This window comes from Phalaenopsis equestris, unplaced genomic scaffold (assembly GCF_001263595.1).
Source record: "Phalaenopsis equestris unplaced genomic scaffold, ASM126359v1 Scaffold000224, whole genome shotgun sequence".
Lineage (NCBI taxonomy): Eukaryota > Viridiplantae > Streptophyta > Magnoliopsida > Asparagales > Orchidaceae > Phalaenopsis > Phalaenopsis equestris.
The window spans coordinates 995191-1013072 of NW_018164666.1; the positions used below are offsets into that span (position 1 = coordinate 995191).

A 17882-nucleotide genomic window follows, 5' to 3' on the forward strand; every position below is an offset into this window, starting at 1 on the left:
ATATATATATATATATATATATATATATATATATGTAAGTCAAATAAACTCAAAACTTGATATATGTATTAAGATATAATCCCTATGTATTAAGATATCTAACACTTAAAAATTAATATTTATATTTATAAAACTTTAGAGTTATAAACTAATGCATTAACTATCTATTTCACTTTTAAATTTTAGTAATAGTAATATTTTAGATTTAATTTTTAAAATTGGAGTGTTATGCATATAAATATAAAATCTTAGGTGATGGATATAAAAATACATAAAAATTATGTGATATTTTATGTAAGCCCTCTTTTTTTAAAATTGGGGGATTTGTGTACATACCACAGTATATATATATATATATATTAAAAACTAAAATTTAATATTTGTTTTATGAGATAAATTTTTAAATAACATATCAAACTAGTATTCTTTTATGTTTATAAAATTAAGGAATTGGATGGCGTGGGATACGCTTGCAAGTGAGCTGAGCCAACTTAAGCTCGACTAATTAAGAGCTCACAAGTTGAGTTTATTGAGCAATGAGCTCAAACTTGAGCTTAGATTCAAGCTCATTTATTATACAGGCTTGAGCTCGTGCTTAGCTTGACTAGACTCGTGAGTTTGTCAAGTCAGCTCGAATATATTAATTAAATTATTGGTTAATTCCTTAAACTCACACTTTGGAATTTTTTTTTGTTTTACTATTTCATTAATTTTTAATATATTTTTTTGAAAGAATCTTCATAACTAAACTCAAAAACTAGCTTTCGAGTCAAAGTCGAGTCAGACATAATCGCCACAAGCCGAGTTTGAGGTCAGATTAGGAGCTCGAGTTCTCGAGTCAAACTCGAGCTTAAACCAATCATATATCTCAAAAGTCGAGTCGAGTATAGAGGGACTCGAGCTTGATTAGTTTTATTTAGCACGGGCAGTAGGAGCAATGGTGACAAGATAATGGCAACGCTGTAGGGGCAAAGAATGTGTGAATAAAATGATCACAGTGGATGAACTTAGAGAGCATTGTCTTAAGATAGGGGACGAGACGTGCTAACCTTCATTTTACAAGTTTCATCCTTATATATATTTTTTTGCTCTACTAATAAAATAATGACAATGTTATTTTTTAAATATAATTTATTTAAAATAATTTAAAATTTTAATATTTTCTTAATTGAGCTAAAACCTTTTATTTTCTAATCATGATTAGGGTAGTGAAATTGGCTCTAAGATGGTGAAACGCTCGTAAATCAGATTGAATTTTAGCTCGAATTGAACCATTCAAGCCGAGCTATGAGCCAAATTAAATGATCAAATTTATTTTACTAATTGGGATCGAAATAAATTTTTATGCATTTGCTTATATAACACCTAAATTTTTAATTTTACATGCATTATGAATAACGAGCTCAATTGGTGAAATTTATTTTGCTTGACCGGAATGACGAGTTTGAATCCCCTCTTTTCCCAAAAATATTTTTTTTTTTCTATTGAGCTGGCCTAGGCCAAGGAGAGTATCGAGTCAAACCGATTTGATTCATGAGCCAAAAATGACATTTGAGCCAGCTCGAAAATCAAATCAACCTACACTGGATCAGACCAAAATTTATTGGATCAATAAACGACCCGTTCAAAAATAATTGGATCCGATATCAAGTTGGCCCCAAATTGTCTCTAAATCAAATCGTTCACACCCCTAATCATGATGAGTGCACACTCACACTTCCAAAATTTTTTATTTTATTTCATACCAATATGCTATTCATTCATGCACTATATAACATTTATTTCCACTAAATGTTTTGTCCTGCCACTTAGACAAGACACTGGAAGGGCCACCCTCCTCTCATCTTCAAAATTCTGAAATCACCACCCCAAATGCTTCAACTTCATATAACCTTCCAAAATTTTAATTTGTCACATAAAAAGTATAATTTAACAATAAAGCTGCAAATAAATAATCTTTTACAAAAACAACAAGCTCATCATGCATCCTTAAATAATGCATATTTGCAAAAATACCTTTTTTTTTTTTTGTTGGAATCACATTTTGCCACCATGTCCACAAAACCAATGATTATATATATATAATCATTCATTCAATATTCCTTCTACAAAACTGATACTGATGAACACTGAAAAACTAAGAATTGAATAATAAGAGCAATAAAAGAAGGAAGAGGTGCAGTAATGGAAGAACTTGAGTTTTTGTCATGCTGTTCAAAGGGCTCTCAAGGACAGATCCTGCACCTCTGCTTCTGCTGGAGTTCATCCCCTTGCTGAAAAAACCAAAAATAAAAAATTAAAATGCAATGAAGATAGATTTAAAATATTCTGACTTTAATTTGATCAAGATGAATTATTGAATTTTATAAGAGAAATTTACATGCGCACCACACATTTATAAATCTATGTATGAAAAGCTGGCATTTTGCTTTTAAATAGTTAGTAAAAATGGTATTTTGGAGTTGATATGTAAATACATAAGAGCTGTGTGGTATGTATATAAATGCCCCACCATTATAATAATTGGGATGAATGCCACGTAGAATTTCACTTACCATGCTTACAGAAAACTCATCCTGATTAAATTTTAGACAGTATTGTGATTGCAATTTTGTCATGAAATTAATGAAAGATCATTTAGGCTTACCTCCCTGAAAAAATGCATAAGCCATGGCCTACAATATAAGAAAGAAAGACAATATGTTAGTACAAGAAACATAATGGCAAGTTGTGTATGCATGAAGAAAGAACTAGGCTTTTTTAGCTCTTAATATATATATATATATATATATATATATATATAGTTTTTAATTTGAAAAGGAAACTTTTATACATTGTACATATTAGCAATTAAAGAACACTAGTGCCTTATCTTTGAGTGCCATCTTTTCATCTTAGTCGTGCAGCAGGGGGAGGGTGTCGTGCCTACTTCTGACTTCATTATTTGATAAACATAACATTGGAGCTAGCATATTCGTCAAACTAGGCTAGGCTTGTTGATATGATAAGACTACAAATTGTTTGTGACACGAGTTGTCTTGAATAGAGCTTGCCACGCCCACCCCCAACTTCACGGTTTGATGAACATGATATTAGAGCCTACATATTTGTCGAGCTAGGCTAGGCTTGTTGATATAATTAGGCTACAAAGTTTTTTGTGACATGAGTTGTTTTGAATAGAGCTTGCCGTGCTCACCTCCGACTTCAATGTTTAATGAACGTAACATTGGGCCAATATATTCGTCAAACTAGGCTAATACGAGTTGTCTTGAATAGAGCTTGCCACGCCCACCTCCAAATTCACCATTTGATGAATGTAACATTGAAGCCAACATATTTGTCAAACTAGGCTAGGCTTGTTGATATGATTAGGCTACAAATTGATTGTAGCACAAGTTGTCTTGAATTTTGCTTTTAACAAAAGATGAGCCTCTTTGTATGACAAATCATCGTCGTTACAATTCCTCCATCTATTAAATCCAATTCTCTGTGTCACTATCAACTTTGATTTTCAAATATTATTATCATATGGCATTTCTTTATCATTATCATAGTTAGCTCTACCCAAATGTAAAAATTTGACACTTGATGTCAAATTGACAACTAATTGTAAAACTCAATTCAAATATAATGAAATGAATTTAAATTTGAATTTTGCTAGTGTTATTAGCGTTCTCTGGAATGAAAAACCGAACCAATCAAAATTTTATAAAACTGAACCGATACTAAACTGAAATTTAATAAGATTTAAATGGTTTGATTTTAAAGAAACCAAAATTTAGTCATTAGTTTGAATTGAGTTATGAATAAACATTAAGAATTACTTATCTTACATATATAATATCACTTTTCTCATGAATCTTCCATTTAATTTTAAAATTTCAGTTTTTCAGTTAAATGAATTACAAAACCAAACTAATAACTGAAAACTAGATATTGAGGAGTTAAAACTCAAAAACCGAAATGTATTTTTGGAATCAAACCAAATTAACCAAACTTATTCGGTTCGATTTGATTTTTCGGTTTGACCAAATAATGCACACTCTACTGAGAAGCAATGCTCCATGACCTAACCTTATTATAATGCGAAGCATGCCACCCTAAGTGGCGTACAAGTTAACTTGATTTAATGAAGGAACACATTAAAATGGAGTAGGATGTCACCCTTAAGAGACACGTCGCAAGTTAGCCCGATTTAGGTGAAAAATAAGTATGGGCTCTAATTCTTTAAATCTAAGATTAGATGAAGAGCATAAAACTTGAGAACACTGAATAAGACAAAGAAATTGGTGAATACTATGATAAGAAGAAGATTCAAAATCAATATTTATATAAAACCTAAAGAAAAAGGGGAAAAAAAAATTAAGGATATTGGAGTTTTTATGCCCACAACAAAGTTCTCAAAACTTTGTTAATTATGGCATCGACGAGGACAAAGCATAAGATCTTGGTGAAAAAATCAAAGACCCCTACCAATTAAACTAGTTTACAGTTTACACCAACAAAAATTTGAGGAGGTTATAAATTATTGTATGCTATAAATATTTACAATAAAAGCGGAATTTCATTAATAGTGGATAAAGAACTAAAAGATCAAAGTTATTAGATTATTTGAGTTAATGGATTTAGAAGGACAGTCTATGAAAAAACCTTGACATCATAATATAAAGAGAGATTTAGCAACAAATTGATGTGGTGTAAATGATTATGAAGGAAAAGACTAAAGATTAAAAATTGAATATTATTGATATGCATAATGAATATAAGAAAGCAAATAGACATATAATTAGTGTAAATTGTAAAACAATAATGATAACTTTGGAAGATTTGTGTGATAGGTTCAGTATTAAATGAACTATAAATATAGAGAAGCAAAAATAAGTAATAAATGATAGATACAATAAAAGCTAGTAAGATATTGATGAGAATGGACTGAAAGATGAAAATGTTCCTTCAATGATGTATTACATGGGAAAGTTAAAAATAAAATTATTTCTGAAATGTATGATAAAAAAATATAATGAATTATATTATAGATTTATTGAAAAAATAAATTGGAGTAAGCTCTGATAAGATGCATAAATATAAGGCTTCTAATTTCGAAATACCTATTATGATTTGTAAAGTTACATAGGATATTGCAATGATTTGATTAACATATTTTATAATGAAATTTTGAATATTAAAATATCAAATGATTGGAGAAAAATATATTTTAAGATCAAAATTTAGGAATAAAGATGACATTTAAAATTATGTTGACCATAGAGAAATCAAAATTATATTTCATAATACGACAGAAAACAATAAATATAAGCTCAAAAAAATAACAAGAATTTCAAAAAACCCATTTAGTTTCATGGAAGGAAGATCGATTATTTTATTTATCTATTTTTTTTATGAAGAGATGTCATGGAGAAGAATAGATAACAAAGTAAATGATCATCATTTGTCATTTTATCCATATTGAGAAGGCAAATGATCCAATACCATCATAGTTAATTTCGTGGGTTAAAAAACATAAGTATGTCAAAAATATATTAATGTTACTACAAATATATATAATGAAGCATTGATTAGTACTAGAAATGGTTGCGAAATATCAAAAATTAAAGGTATGATAGAGAATCAAAGAAGAGTTCATATCTTTTTTATATTGATTATAGAGATATTTTTAAAGAAAAATCAAAGCAGGACGCATTAGTGTTTTTTTTTTTTACAGGTGACATAGTTATAATTAGTAGGTATATATTAAAATAAGAGAAAAAATAAATTACTGGAAGAAAATATTTAGAAATTGAGGCGTTATAATTAGTAAAACATAGCTTGCATATATGATATATAATTTTAATGAGTATAATTTTAACATATAATACTTGATCAAACAAATAATGGACACATAACTTCTATAGTTAAACCAAACCAGTTAAAATGGAGAAGTATCTTCATAGTTTTGTGTGGTAAAAAGATATTGATTTTATAAAAATGTAATTACATCAATAATATTGTATGAATACTGTCGGCCAACTTTTTTATTTTGAAAATAATTTTAAATTTAATTTAATATAAGAGATATATAGTTGGTTTTTGAAAGTAGTATGTTTTAATTTTCGAAGAATGAGACAAAATGTATCTCTTTAGTTTAATAGTTTGCAAAATCGTGTTTGATACCGCGAATACTACACCTTCCTGAAAAATAAGTTTATACCTTGGCGATGAACTCAATCCTACAAACTAAGAGATTTGTGACATCCATTTGGTCTGCGAACTTTTTATGTGTGACCGGCAAGTTCCCCTATCTAATATAAAGTTTAAGTAGGGTTTATTTTACCTGGATTCCAAGTTCCCTATAGAGGCAAACCCCTATAGTTAATTACATCCCAAATGACGGATGTCACTTGAGAAAACTCTCTATGATGATCAAAAGTACTAGTCTTTAAGAATTCAAAGTTTAGTTTTTCACAGTAGGACGTGGAAATGCAAGTGAGAGTGACTCAAATAGGAACATTTATTTTCAGGAGTCCAAAAGAATGAAAAGATAGTGGACGTCACGGTTCCTGAGGAGAACCCTTAGTGACTACCTAAACTATCCTACTGTGTGGCTGCGGTTAAAAAATGATATTATTCGAGTGTTCAATCCTGTCAATTTTATTATTTGGGACTTATATTTACATAATATCCGATTATGCAAATAGCCCGCAGAGATAGCAGGATTTACATCATACCGGACGGCAACCTCGAAACCTTAGGTGAGTTAAGACTTACACTGCACAACATGGTTGCACAAAAGCGTAAAAAGAGGGAGGATTTACGTCATGCTAGGTGAGCTACCTTGAAATCCTATAAGTTGTTATTTAGACTAAGAAGAGATAATGTTGAAGAAGGTCCTCTTGTTGCTCGATCCAAGCTCCTTGTCGTGCTGCTCATAAATTTGGCACTGAGCTCCTTATTGAAGTAATAACTCTAAAGTCTAAGGTTCAAAAAGTTTTATCAGGTGTGTTCAAATGACAAGTTTTGTTATTATTCAAGCATTATGAGAGAAAGGAGGGTTAAAGTTGATTAGAGCGACATTGGTTAAGATCCCACGGTTCCCTCATTTCAGTACCATTATTTTTTTTTAATTTACTTAGTTTAAAAGAGTTGTTAAGCTCATTTAAACTGGGGAGATCTCATTAGCAACTGTGGGTTACCCCATCCGAGGGACTCCCACAAATTCAAAAGGACGTGTTATGCTTTTTGTTTTGTTTTGAAAATGTTGTTTAAATTTGAAAAAATTATTTTGCTTTGAAAATTAAATTGCAACCAGACATGCGTGATATATATTAAAGCAAGAGTAAATTACAATGATAAAAATGACAATAAATAAACTGTACACGCGTACCTGTCATATTCTCGCTATTCCCGCTACGTGGTTAGCTCAAAAAACATAATATAATTTGCAATAAATTTAAATAAATTGCAGGAAAAGAAAAAAAACAGTAATTCTAAAACAACAAAATGAGTCGTAATGGCAGCTAGAAACTCCAAACAACGATCCTAAGGCTTCCTACAACTCTAGACAGCAGCTAGAAACTCCAAACAGCAACTTCAGCGCTTCCTACAGCATCCTACAGCTATTGACAACTTCAAACAGCTCTCATACTGCAATTAACAGCTCCCAAACAGCCTCCTACAACAATTAACATCTCCCAAATGGCTCTAACAGTAATTCTAAACTTCAAACAACACTTCTACAACCCTTATACAGCTCTCACAGCACTTTCAAACTCCAAACAACACTTCTACAGCTTTCTTACAGCTTTTAAACTTCAAACAACACTTTTACAGACTTTCTGCAGCTCTCACGACACTTTTAAACTTCAAACAGCACTTCTACAGCTTTCTTATAGCTCTCACAGCCTTTCTATCACTAAACAACAGCTAACAACTCCCAAACAACCACCTACAACAACTTTTTAAGGGCCCGCTTGGGCCAGCTTATTGGGGGCGGTGACGTTTTGAAAGCGCCGCCTCCCTGTTTGATAAATACGTTCGCACGTGCTTATTCCTCCCGCACTGCGTCCGCGTTCGATAAATTCTTTATGTCGTTCGATGCAGTGTGAGCCCCGCGTCCAACGTTAGCGATCCGCGTTGCCCTAGGAATTCCGGAGGTGCCCTCGATCTCCCTTGCTGAAATCCTTTCTGGTTCGTCGCCCTAGAGAAGATCGAACTTTTTTCCTTTCCAATTTTCTTTCCTGATCATCAGGTATCCTTTCGATTTACCTAGTTGCGATCCTTGGAAAGCTTCCTTTCGATTTCCCAACTCTGATCTTCTTTCTAGAAAGTGTAGATGCAAGAAATGAAAAAAAAAATTCGGGTGAGTACATTACGGGTTTTTAGCTATAGCACAGTTGAGATATATGGCATGAGTTGTTTTCGACATCCTCTGGTTTTTTGCATTTTCTCTGGTTTTTGGGTTTAGGCCAATTGAGATATGTTTCATTTTTTATGCCCCGATATTTTGGCATTTCATCTGGTTTTTGGATTTGGGTTGCTAGCTGCGATCCTTGGAAAACTTCCTTTCTCTGATCCTTTTTCTGGGAAGTGTAGATATAAAAAATGATTTTTTTTTTTTTATGAAATATAGTCCATTAAGGGATTTTAGCTATAGCCCAATAAGGGTTTTTAGCTATAGCCCAATTGAGATATGTAACATGATTTGTTTTTGGCATCCTCTGATTTTTGGCATTTTCTATGGTTATGGCTCTGTTTGTTTGATAGGAGATATTGACTCAGGTTTTAAGCAAATTGGTCAAGGTATTATTGTTTAGTTGTAGTTTGTGTGATGGAGAATTTGTAAGAATTTATATTATGCATGAATTTCAAATAACCCGATGTTGATTCGGTTATACATTGAAGGTTATGGCTTGGTTCATGAAAATGCATCTCAAATCATTACGAAATTATTTATTCTTCTATGAAAATTCTTCTATGAAAGCATATAATGTTTCAAACCTATATCTACCTCGTCATTGAGAGGATTCCATACTCTTATCTTTCGTTTTATGTTAAGAATGACAATGGTTATAGCATTAGGGAGTTAAGTACATACATATAAGGAGGCTTTGTTTTTTATGAGGCAATGGTCTTTTCGTAGATGTTTTCATCTTTGATATATGTGGAGGTTTTGTTTTTATATATAAGAAGGCTTTGTTTTTATATGAGACAATGGTTATAGCATTGGGGCTTTGATATAAGGAAGCTTTCTTCGGGTACTCACGAGAGTATGAAAACTAAATGTCATATTTTGGAACTGATCTGTGATGATTGTATGATTCTGCACTATATGTTTCTGTACTACCAATAAGCTGTCCCAAACAGTTTTATAAGACGGGCATGAATGTCATTTAACCACCAGTAAACTAATCTGAATAAGCTGCCCCAAACAGCAAGCCAGATTATTCTGATAATCTGCAAATTATCAGAATAATCTGTTTATCAACTCTGTTTATCAACAGATTACAGATTATAAATAATCAACAGCTGCGCCAAACATACCATAAGCTTCAAACAACACTTCTAGCACCAAACAACGGTTTTTTAAGCTTCAAACAACACTTCTAGCACTAAACAAGCTAACAGCTCCCAAGCAACCACCTACAGAAGCTTTTAAGCTTCCCCCAAGCGGTGCCAAAACATCTAACATTTTTGCAACAAAAAGGTGCACACATCACCTCAAGACGACCAATGAAACTGCCCCAAAACAAGTGCCCGAAAACACTTCATAAACCCTTCGTGCGAACAATTGTTTCAACAAGCTCCTAAGTAGCATGTTTATAGACTAAAATAACATCCAATGATGTATGGTTAGGCACAATGATAAATCCAAAAGCTTATTTTTGTTCCGAAATTTAAAAAGATGCGGGGGGAAATGGAGTTATCCTTCATGATGGCGAGGGAGCTCAACACTAACTGTTCCTTATATGATGCAACACATCTTAAGTTTGTTCAAGTAAATAACTTAAAATGTATGTACCTGATGCATTCATGTATAATAAAACAATGGGGCTTTCTTCAATCCAACGATTGATTGTAATCTCATGTAGGAAGAAAAGCTAGTATTTTACTGGGATGCATAAAAAGAAATGATTCGATATAAAGATTTAAATCAAATGGTTGCTTCAATGATAATAGTGTTTAGTTTCAGCACAAGTGCAAAAAGCCATAATGCATCCAAATGTAGGGCTATGAACAAAAGCTTCCCACTTTTCACATTGACGCGAATGGCAAAACAGTGGATATAGCAGGCCAAATCCTACTATTATTCAAAATTACGCCTGCTAGATGCACAGGAACTTATTGTGGCGTATAATTCAAATATACCACACTTTAAAATTAGTCTTGTGGCGTCAAGTGGGATTGAAAGGGCAAAACATAAACCTTATCTTAAAATCAAAACTATGATCGAATTCAAATATTAGCTCAAAATCCTTAAACAATAATCAGAGTCAAAATGATCAAATAATTGGAGTTTCAATCCAGTTAACCTGCTACAAATCCTACTCCCAAAGTTTCAACAGAATTTAATTTATTGTCTCCAACGAACAGGCTTACCTCAGTCGATGGTTTCGGGGAGGAGTAGAGCAAAAGGAGCAGAAACAACGGTAAGATTGATGTATATTATTTGTACAGCGATATCGTTGTTGTCTTTCCACGTGCAGCTAAGGGACAAGCTTTCCTTCCTCTATGGGTTCGGTTAGGGGTTGTTCGGCGCGAGAGAACGTCGGTGCAGAGGAGTCGGTCGTTAGAGGGAGGAGGCGAGGGCGAAGCAGGCGAGTGTTTCTGGCACAGCGGGAGGAGGCGAGGGCTTTCGGTGGACAGGTCGGCGAAGCAGGCTAGCGGGGTTCCTCAGCACAAAGAGGAGATGGGGGGAAGAGTGCTTCGGTCGCGCGAGAGGGTAAGAAGGGGATTCAATCGCGCGAGAGAGAAAGTAGACGGGAGCGGGACAAGAGGGGGGAGGCCGAATGTCGCATGGAGGAGGCGAGCAGGCGAGGGTTTTTTAGTGAAGAGGGAGAAGCGAGCGATGGAGGGAGGCAAGCAAGCAAGGAGACTGAGTTATCCCAAGCAAAAAGGAGTTGAGCGAGATATGTATCCCAAAAATTCCAAAATACTATTACGCTGAGTTTGGCGGGCACATAAATGATTTCCATGTGTGGAGGAGGCTCAATTGAAAAAATCTTAACACTTAATTATATTCAATTAATGTGGGATTAAATGATAAATTTGAAATTTGAAATTCGAAATTCGAAATTCGAAATCATGTGAGCTGAGATGGTTAGCTCGTGTTCAACTCGTGTCCAGCTCGAACTGAACCCGAATTGCACCTGGGCTCAGCTTAGGCTCGCACCCCCAATTAAATATTCAAGTGCATCGATTTTTGTGTCGTTTATGCATGCGCGAAACTATAGCAATATGAGTGTCTTTCCTAGTTAAAATTTACATTCCGGACGCGTTTGTACAATCCGTTTCGTCATCCGGGGCCGTCTGGACAAGTTCGTAAATGATCGAGTAAAAAATGAGTCAAATTTAATTTCGAATTTTGGGTTTGTGGCGGATTATTTTAAAAATTGATTTTGGTTTAATCGATTGTGCGATGTGTGAATTGTGGTGTTCGCGTTGTCGAGTCATGGAGAGTTCACCTATGACCATCTGATCCTGTAGAAACTCATTTTTGGGCCCTCTACATGTTTGTTCTTAACCCTTGCAACTAAGAGTCTGAGTGTTTGAGACTAATCATGCGAGGTCTTCACAAAAATGAGTCAGGAAGTGGTTCAAAGTTCTATGGGGGATGGGCTTCATTATTAGTCCGCTAGGATGGCCAATAAGAAACACCTAAAGATAGATCATGGATTCTAGGAGTAGGAGACTAAGACCTCACTGAAAATGACGTCAACAAATACAAAAATCAATTATATCTAAGTTTAGTGTAACATTAATAAAAATATTAAGATCGTTCTATGACAAAACTAAGAGGATTGGAGTGAATTTTATTGAGGATAAACATGATTACAACTAATGATAAAAAATGCATCCAATAGATGAAGTGAAAAAATCATTGTCATAGATTTGCAAATAATGGATAGACAAAAGCTTATATTGAAAAAATTTATTCAAAATGATTCAAAAAAAGTATCACATCTCACACAACACTTAACAAAACTGTATGATAAATGAGAATTCAAATTGGAAATCCCAGAGTTATTTTATTAAATGACTAAAAAAAATTGCAAATCACAAAAAGTTAGGGTAGAGCTAAGGATGATGTGAGATGATGAGTTGATCCTTTTAGAATTAGAAATAATTTAGTTAGGGCTTTTTCTTTTTTTTTGTGAAAGATGTTTCTTCTCCAAGTACTGCAATTGCAGAGTGACTATCAATTTTGATTTGTCAATCATGAAATGATGAAAATTCTAGTTCTGCAACTTTGATGCTAATATGGAGATGAAATTCAAGCAAAGACACATTTTTTTTAGGTGAAACACATGCTATTTTGAAGTTATATTATATCCCAAATAACTTGGTAAAAGCATTAACTTTGCTCCAGATTCTGCCTACACTAGGCCTTGTTATGATCTACTAACTTAAAAGAATGTTGCATGCATTATTGTATTGGATGGGAAAAAACTTTTCACAGCTAACTTTAGAGTGAAAAAAAAAATTTAAGATGAATGCATTGCAAAACAAAGGAAATAAACATCTATACTTGTTTGTGTCAGGTTGATCTAAGTCATCTAATGAGCTCAAACATAGCCTAAAAATTTATAGAGCAATAAAACAGCTTAAATCAAGCTGAGAACAAATGTAAACTGCTCCAAGTTCAATCGAGTCCACCTTCCAATAAGTCGCCTAAACCATCATCAGAGCGGAACTCCATCTTTGGAACCTGGCTGTCCAATAAATTTTCGAGATGTTAAACCATCAGTGAGTACCATGCAAATTTTCCATTTAAGATATCTCATTCAGGAACCAACTTCACAGTCACCCATCACCCGACTAATTACTGTCATTCTAGCTATTGTATACAAATATATTTTTGTTCTACACATCCTATAATGTTGTTCTTAATTCAACAAATAGGGAGGGGGGCAATTTTCAAATTTTGGGCATGCAATTTTCACAATTAATATTGAAGATTTAAACAATCAATTTAGTTTATGAGACCAAATCCATCAATATATGACAAAGATGTTTGAGCATTATGAATCATAGAGAATAGGAAGATGATTGCTTCGTATTTGAGCCATTACAACTAAAACAAGCAAATTAGTTTAGCGTGTTAGCGTATGGATTGGAATCGCAACCAGTAAAGTGCGGAAAGAGTCGTCAACAAGGGAAGTGAGTTCTGATCATGTAGATTAAGGGACAAGTGAGCGAAAAGGTCTGGACTTTATAAGAGGACTGGAAGAGGGAGAAGACAAAGACCACCTGATACAATATTGAAAGAGACTTCCTATGTATTATTAACTAGGAATGAGTAACAAACCTTCCTTCAATAGCACCAAGCTTCACCATCTTCCACATTTGCTTCGTTTTTGGCCAAAAAATCCTCAACTATGAAAGGGGCCTACTTTTAAACATTATCATGAAATCTTTGTTTCAATTGATCTTATAAAAACTTGCGACCCAATCCAAGAAATTAATTGCACTTGTATAAGAAATTATAGGAAGGAAAAGAAGTCCAAAGTTCAAGAATTCAATCAACAATGCATTATAACGATGTGATCTATAGGCAAATCAAACTATTGCAAAATTTGTGGTTTTTCCAACAAAAATAAATCCAAAAAAGAAATGTATGATTGCCCAACTATTACTTATCAGTATATCCTTAAAATTAAATTTATTCTTGTATCGCCCATCACGTAGTGTTTTCCTCAACTCTCAGCCGTAAGGTACATGATTTCACAATCAGCATAGGATTGAGACACCCAAACTAGCTAGTGAAATCAAATCCCCAATCTCTCTCTCAACACTGTTGTACTCTAACTAGAAAGTCTAAGTCCACTTCTCCACAGGACAGTTCTTAGGAGAGATCCAAGGGTACAAATCCAGATTCACTCAACTATCCCAAAAATCTCACATCATTAAATCTTGGCTCGTGTCTACAAGTAAATTTGAACCAAAATCTATTGAACAATCTTGGAAACAAGAAAAAAAATTTAAGGAATCAGAAGAACGACTGGAGTAACAAGTATTAATGACAAGTTAACTACAAAGATGAGGTGGTTTGGACATCTATAAAAAAGGATAAAAAAATACATCTATTAGAGGAACATATATGATTAATAGTGAAAAATTATGACAGATGAGGGATAAACCAAAGATAACATTAACAGAAGTTGTGTAACAATGATATGCAAAGAATAAGGTTTAACACATTACGCATAACTCCACAGAAACTAATGGAAAATGAGGATTCATAAAGCTGAACCCAAATAAACGGGAAAGTTAATTATGATGATGACGATGAATTGCACTATATCAATAATAGAAGAAGATGAATCAAGTAGATAGCGAGATATTAAATACCATTAAACAAAAGCAGCTTCAAACAATTACATTTATATTGATGTCTTGATGTTTTTTAAAGCCATAAAACATTTAAGCATTGGACTTGTCATGACCCGGTCTGGGGATTGGAATTAACGAATACGGGAACAGATAGTCAGATGATGTCACTAATCGATATAAATTAAAACAATATATTAAAAATTACCACATTACCGATTGTTCGCATCTTCTATAAATGTTTACTCATCTAATGCTCAACTTTTAATCACTTAATTAAACTAAAATTTAGTTTAAAAATAATTGTGAGTTAAACAAGTCAGTGAATACTCATACATAAAAATCACAGTAATACAAGGGGAAAAAAAACAATACGCATTCCAGTTAAATTTTTAATAAATCAATAAAAATATTTAATGTTATTCAAAACACCATACAATATCAATAACATATCAATATCATCGTGTATCTGTAAAAACTGTGACAATTAAGACAACAATATCATTTTTTTTTTTCATATACGTGCATAGGTATCTTAGTGTTCTCCCACAAGTATCATCAAAGGGTGACTCCAATATAGTCAGTAGTGTACATACAAACAGTCAACATAAATATTTTATTCATGTGCTCCTCGATTCAACTCAATATAATATATATAACATATACCAATGCATGGTATTAAGTAGCTATAAACATTCTCAATAATGTGACTAACAAAGAAAAATATATAAATTAAAATAAAATTTGTGCAAATATCATTATCCACTAATGCATAAAAATAAAAAAACTAAGGTATTATCATAGATTAAAAGTAAGAGTACTCACCTCAATGACTCTTAATTCGATCAAATTTGCCCTGACGTCGACCCTTCTAAAATAAAACCTAGCATAAATATAATATTCATAAAATTTTAAAATAAATTATTATTTTAATTAACTATTAACTTTACATTAATTATTAAATTTTCATAATTTACATATATATATATATATTATCATCTCTATTAAAGCTTACCTCACTCGAACCCTACTCCATGCGAGAAAACTTCCCTTTGAACACGATGCAACCTCTGCTCTAAAACCAGGCTTCAGCTCTCTCGCACGAGCCTTCTTCCTCCTGCTTCCTCTTCCTTTGTAGGTACCAACGATGCCTCTTCTGCTCGATAGAGACGTCGTCGTCAACCACTGATGGCACCCTCAGTTTCAATCAAAGCAAGCTTTGTTGGACATCGACGTCAGTTTTGACGCCGCGTGACAGAGATGCCACCGCCTCTTATGCTCGACGACGTCTTCTCCCACACCAGACAGAGACACGTTGCGGGTAAATTGATCTCGCCAATTACCTCCTCTCCTACACATCATTTTATAAACGAAAATAACCATTCGACTTCCCAAATCTCTAGTTTCACCCCCCCCCAACGGCTTTCGACCGAGTCTCTAGTTTCACGTCCCTCCCTACGGCTTCTGACTCCTTACCTCAACTTATTCGTCATTTTATACACGAAAATAACCATTCAACTTCCCGAATCTCTCGTTTCACCTCCCTTCGGCTTTCGACTCCATACCTCATCTTATTCATCTTTTTGTTTCTTCTCCTATGTAACAAAAACGAGATTTCATAATCTTCCTCACTTACAAAAATTTCGTCATTGAAATTTATAAACATACCTCAGTCATTTCTCATTAACAAGTCGACATTTGCTATCCAGAAGATTAGGAGTCATTCCTGAAAAGTAATCACTATAAAGATGAAAACTCAATACAAGTCGACTCAACTATACCGCAGAACACATAGTTATTGAAGCACAAAAATGTGCTAGAAAACGCCAAACCAATCAAACCTCATCACCATCAATAGCATTAAGTTCTTTAGGCTCGCAATGAGTAAGGGAATATACATGAGGTTGAATCAGTTGTCCTGGTTGACATTGGGTAGGAGCTGAGGTTGCAAACTTGATCTTTTTCTGTCCACCTGCAGTCTTCGATGAATGAGCTCCACTTGATTTATAATCTCAACGCTCATCTGGGCAAGAGACGGACAATATGTTGCTATATGATCAAGCTGATGACACCAACAACAAGTGTTTGAGCCTATTAAGCATTCACCATTATGTTGTCTTCTGCATTTGACACAAGTAACTACAGTATCCTAAGCCGTATATCTGCTAGCTCCACCAGAATTATTCTTGAACTTCTTCTTATTGGGATCCTTCTGAGTGAACAACATGTTCCTCTGCAGTCCTCCCCTTATGCATCTTTTTACGCTTCTGAGTAAGTTGATAGTCGATCTCCACTCTTCAAGCTCGTTCTACTAATATAAAAAATTCATCGATGTCTAAACATACCAAAGGTTGTCTGATCAAATTCTTTAATCCTAAAAGGAATCTGTACTATTTTTCTTTTGCAGTAGGGATCAATTGTCGCATATACATCAACGGTGTAGTGAATTATGTTTCGTAATGCACGATCACCTTCTTTCTTTGCCTCAACTTGATGAACATGTGATGCATCTGTCTTCGAGCTAATAAGCGTACAAACAATTCTCTGAATAGCTCCATAAATTCCTCCGAACTAACCATCATATTAGATATGTCCCTGAGCTTGTCCTGAAGCTGCATACGTCATCTATTTTCAGCTTCTCTATCCAGCACAAATGTCGTCAACCATACTCTTCTTTCATCCGAAAAAGTAATGCTATATAGTATCTTCTCTATCCTCATTAATCAGTTATCCAAGTCAATTGGATCTTCAGTTCTTTTAAGTAGAGGTAGTGTTGACCTCAATTTTCATGAGGTCTAGTCTTCCGCTTAGGGTTTAGGATCTAGCCTTAGGAATCTCCCTTCGACTATCTTAGAACCTTAGAAATGGGACCCGCCTCATTCTAGACGATCCCCTTCTGGAGTTTCGCGTGCGTGGTATCAACTTCTAGCACTTAGAAGGACGAAACCAACACGAGGAAACCCAAAAGGGATTCCCTATAGGACCTTCCTGAGCCTTAGGGTGGCCTTTTGCACAATTCGCACTCCCGCACGCACAAGCTTCGCAATTCGGAGAGTCGATACGTCCGATCGTCGCAATTCGCATTGTCTGCATTGTTACTTGTCGAATGCTCAATTAAACTTTTTGGGACAATCGATCGCGGGTCAAAATTTTGTGCGGGACGATCGATCGCGGGTCAATTTTGTAAAATTTGAATTTCGACGCGTTTTTGACAACGCGTTTTTGACCCGATTGTTGACGACGTCTTCCGAGCAACCCCGGATGACGAAACGGACTGTGTCAACGCGTCTGGAACGTCGATTTTGTCCGGGGAGGACACCCATTTTGTCGCGTCGCCG

At 34.2% G+C, this 17882-nt stretch overlaps 1 protein-coding gene across 3 annotated transcripts in view; it reads right to left on the reverse strand.

The window, feature by feature from the left end:
• Positions 1–1960: 1960 nt before the first annotated feature.
• Positions 1961–17882, reverse strand: part of LOC110023315 (glucan endo-1,3-beta-glucosidase 4-like) — a 27165-nt gene continuing 11243 nt past the window's right edge. For 2 of the 3 annotated variants that reach the window (XM_020722651.1, XM_020722652.1), the window contains exons 5-6: positions 2648–2675; positions 1962–2273 (exon numbers count right to left, since the gene is read on the reverse strand). In XM_020722651.1, the coding sequence (XP_020578310.1) occupies positions 2138–2273; positions 2648–2675 (164 nt within the window). In that variant the 3' untranslated portion in view covers positions 1962–2137. Of the gene's footprint in view, positions 2274–2647; positions 2676–17882 lie in introns of all 3 variants that reach the window. The other variant, XM_020722653.1, reaches the window with a different exon arrangement.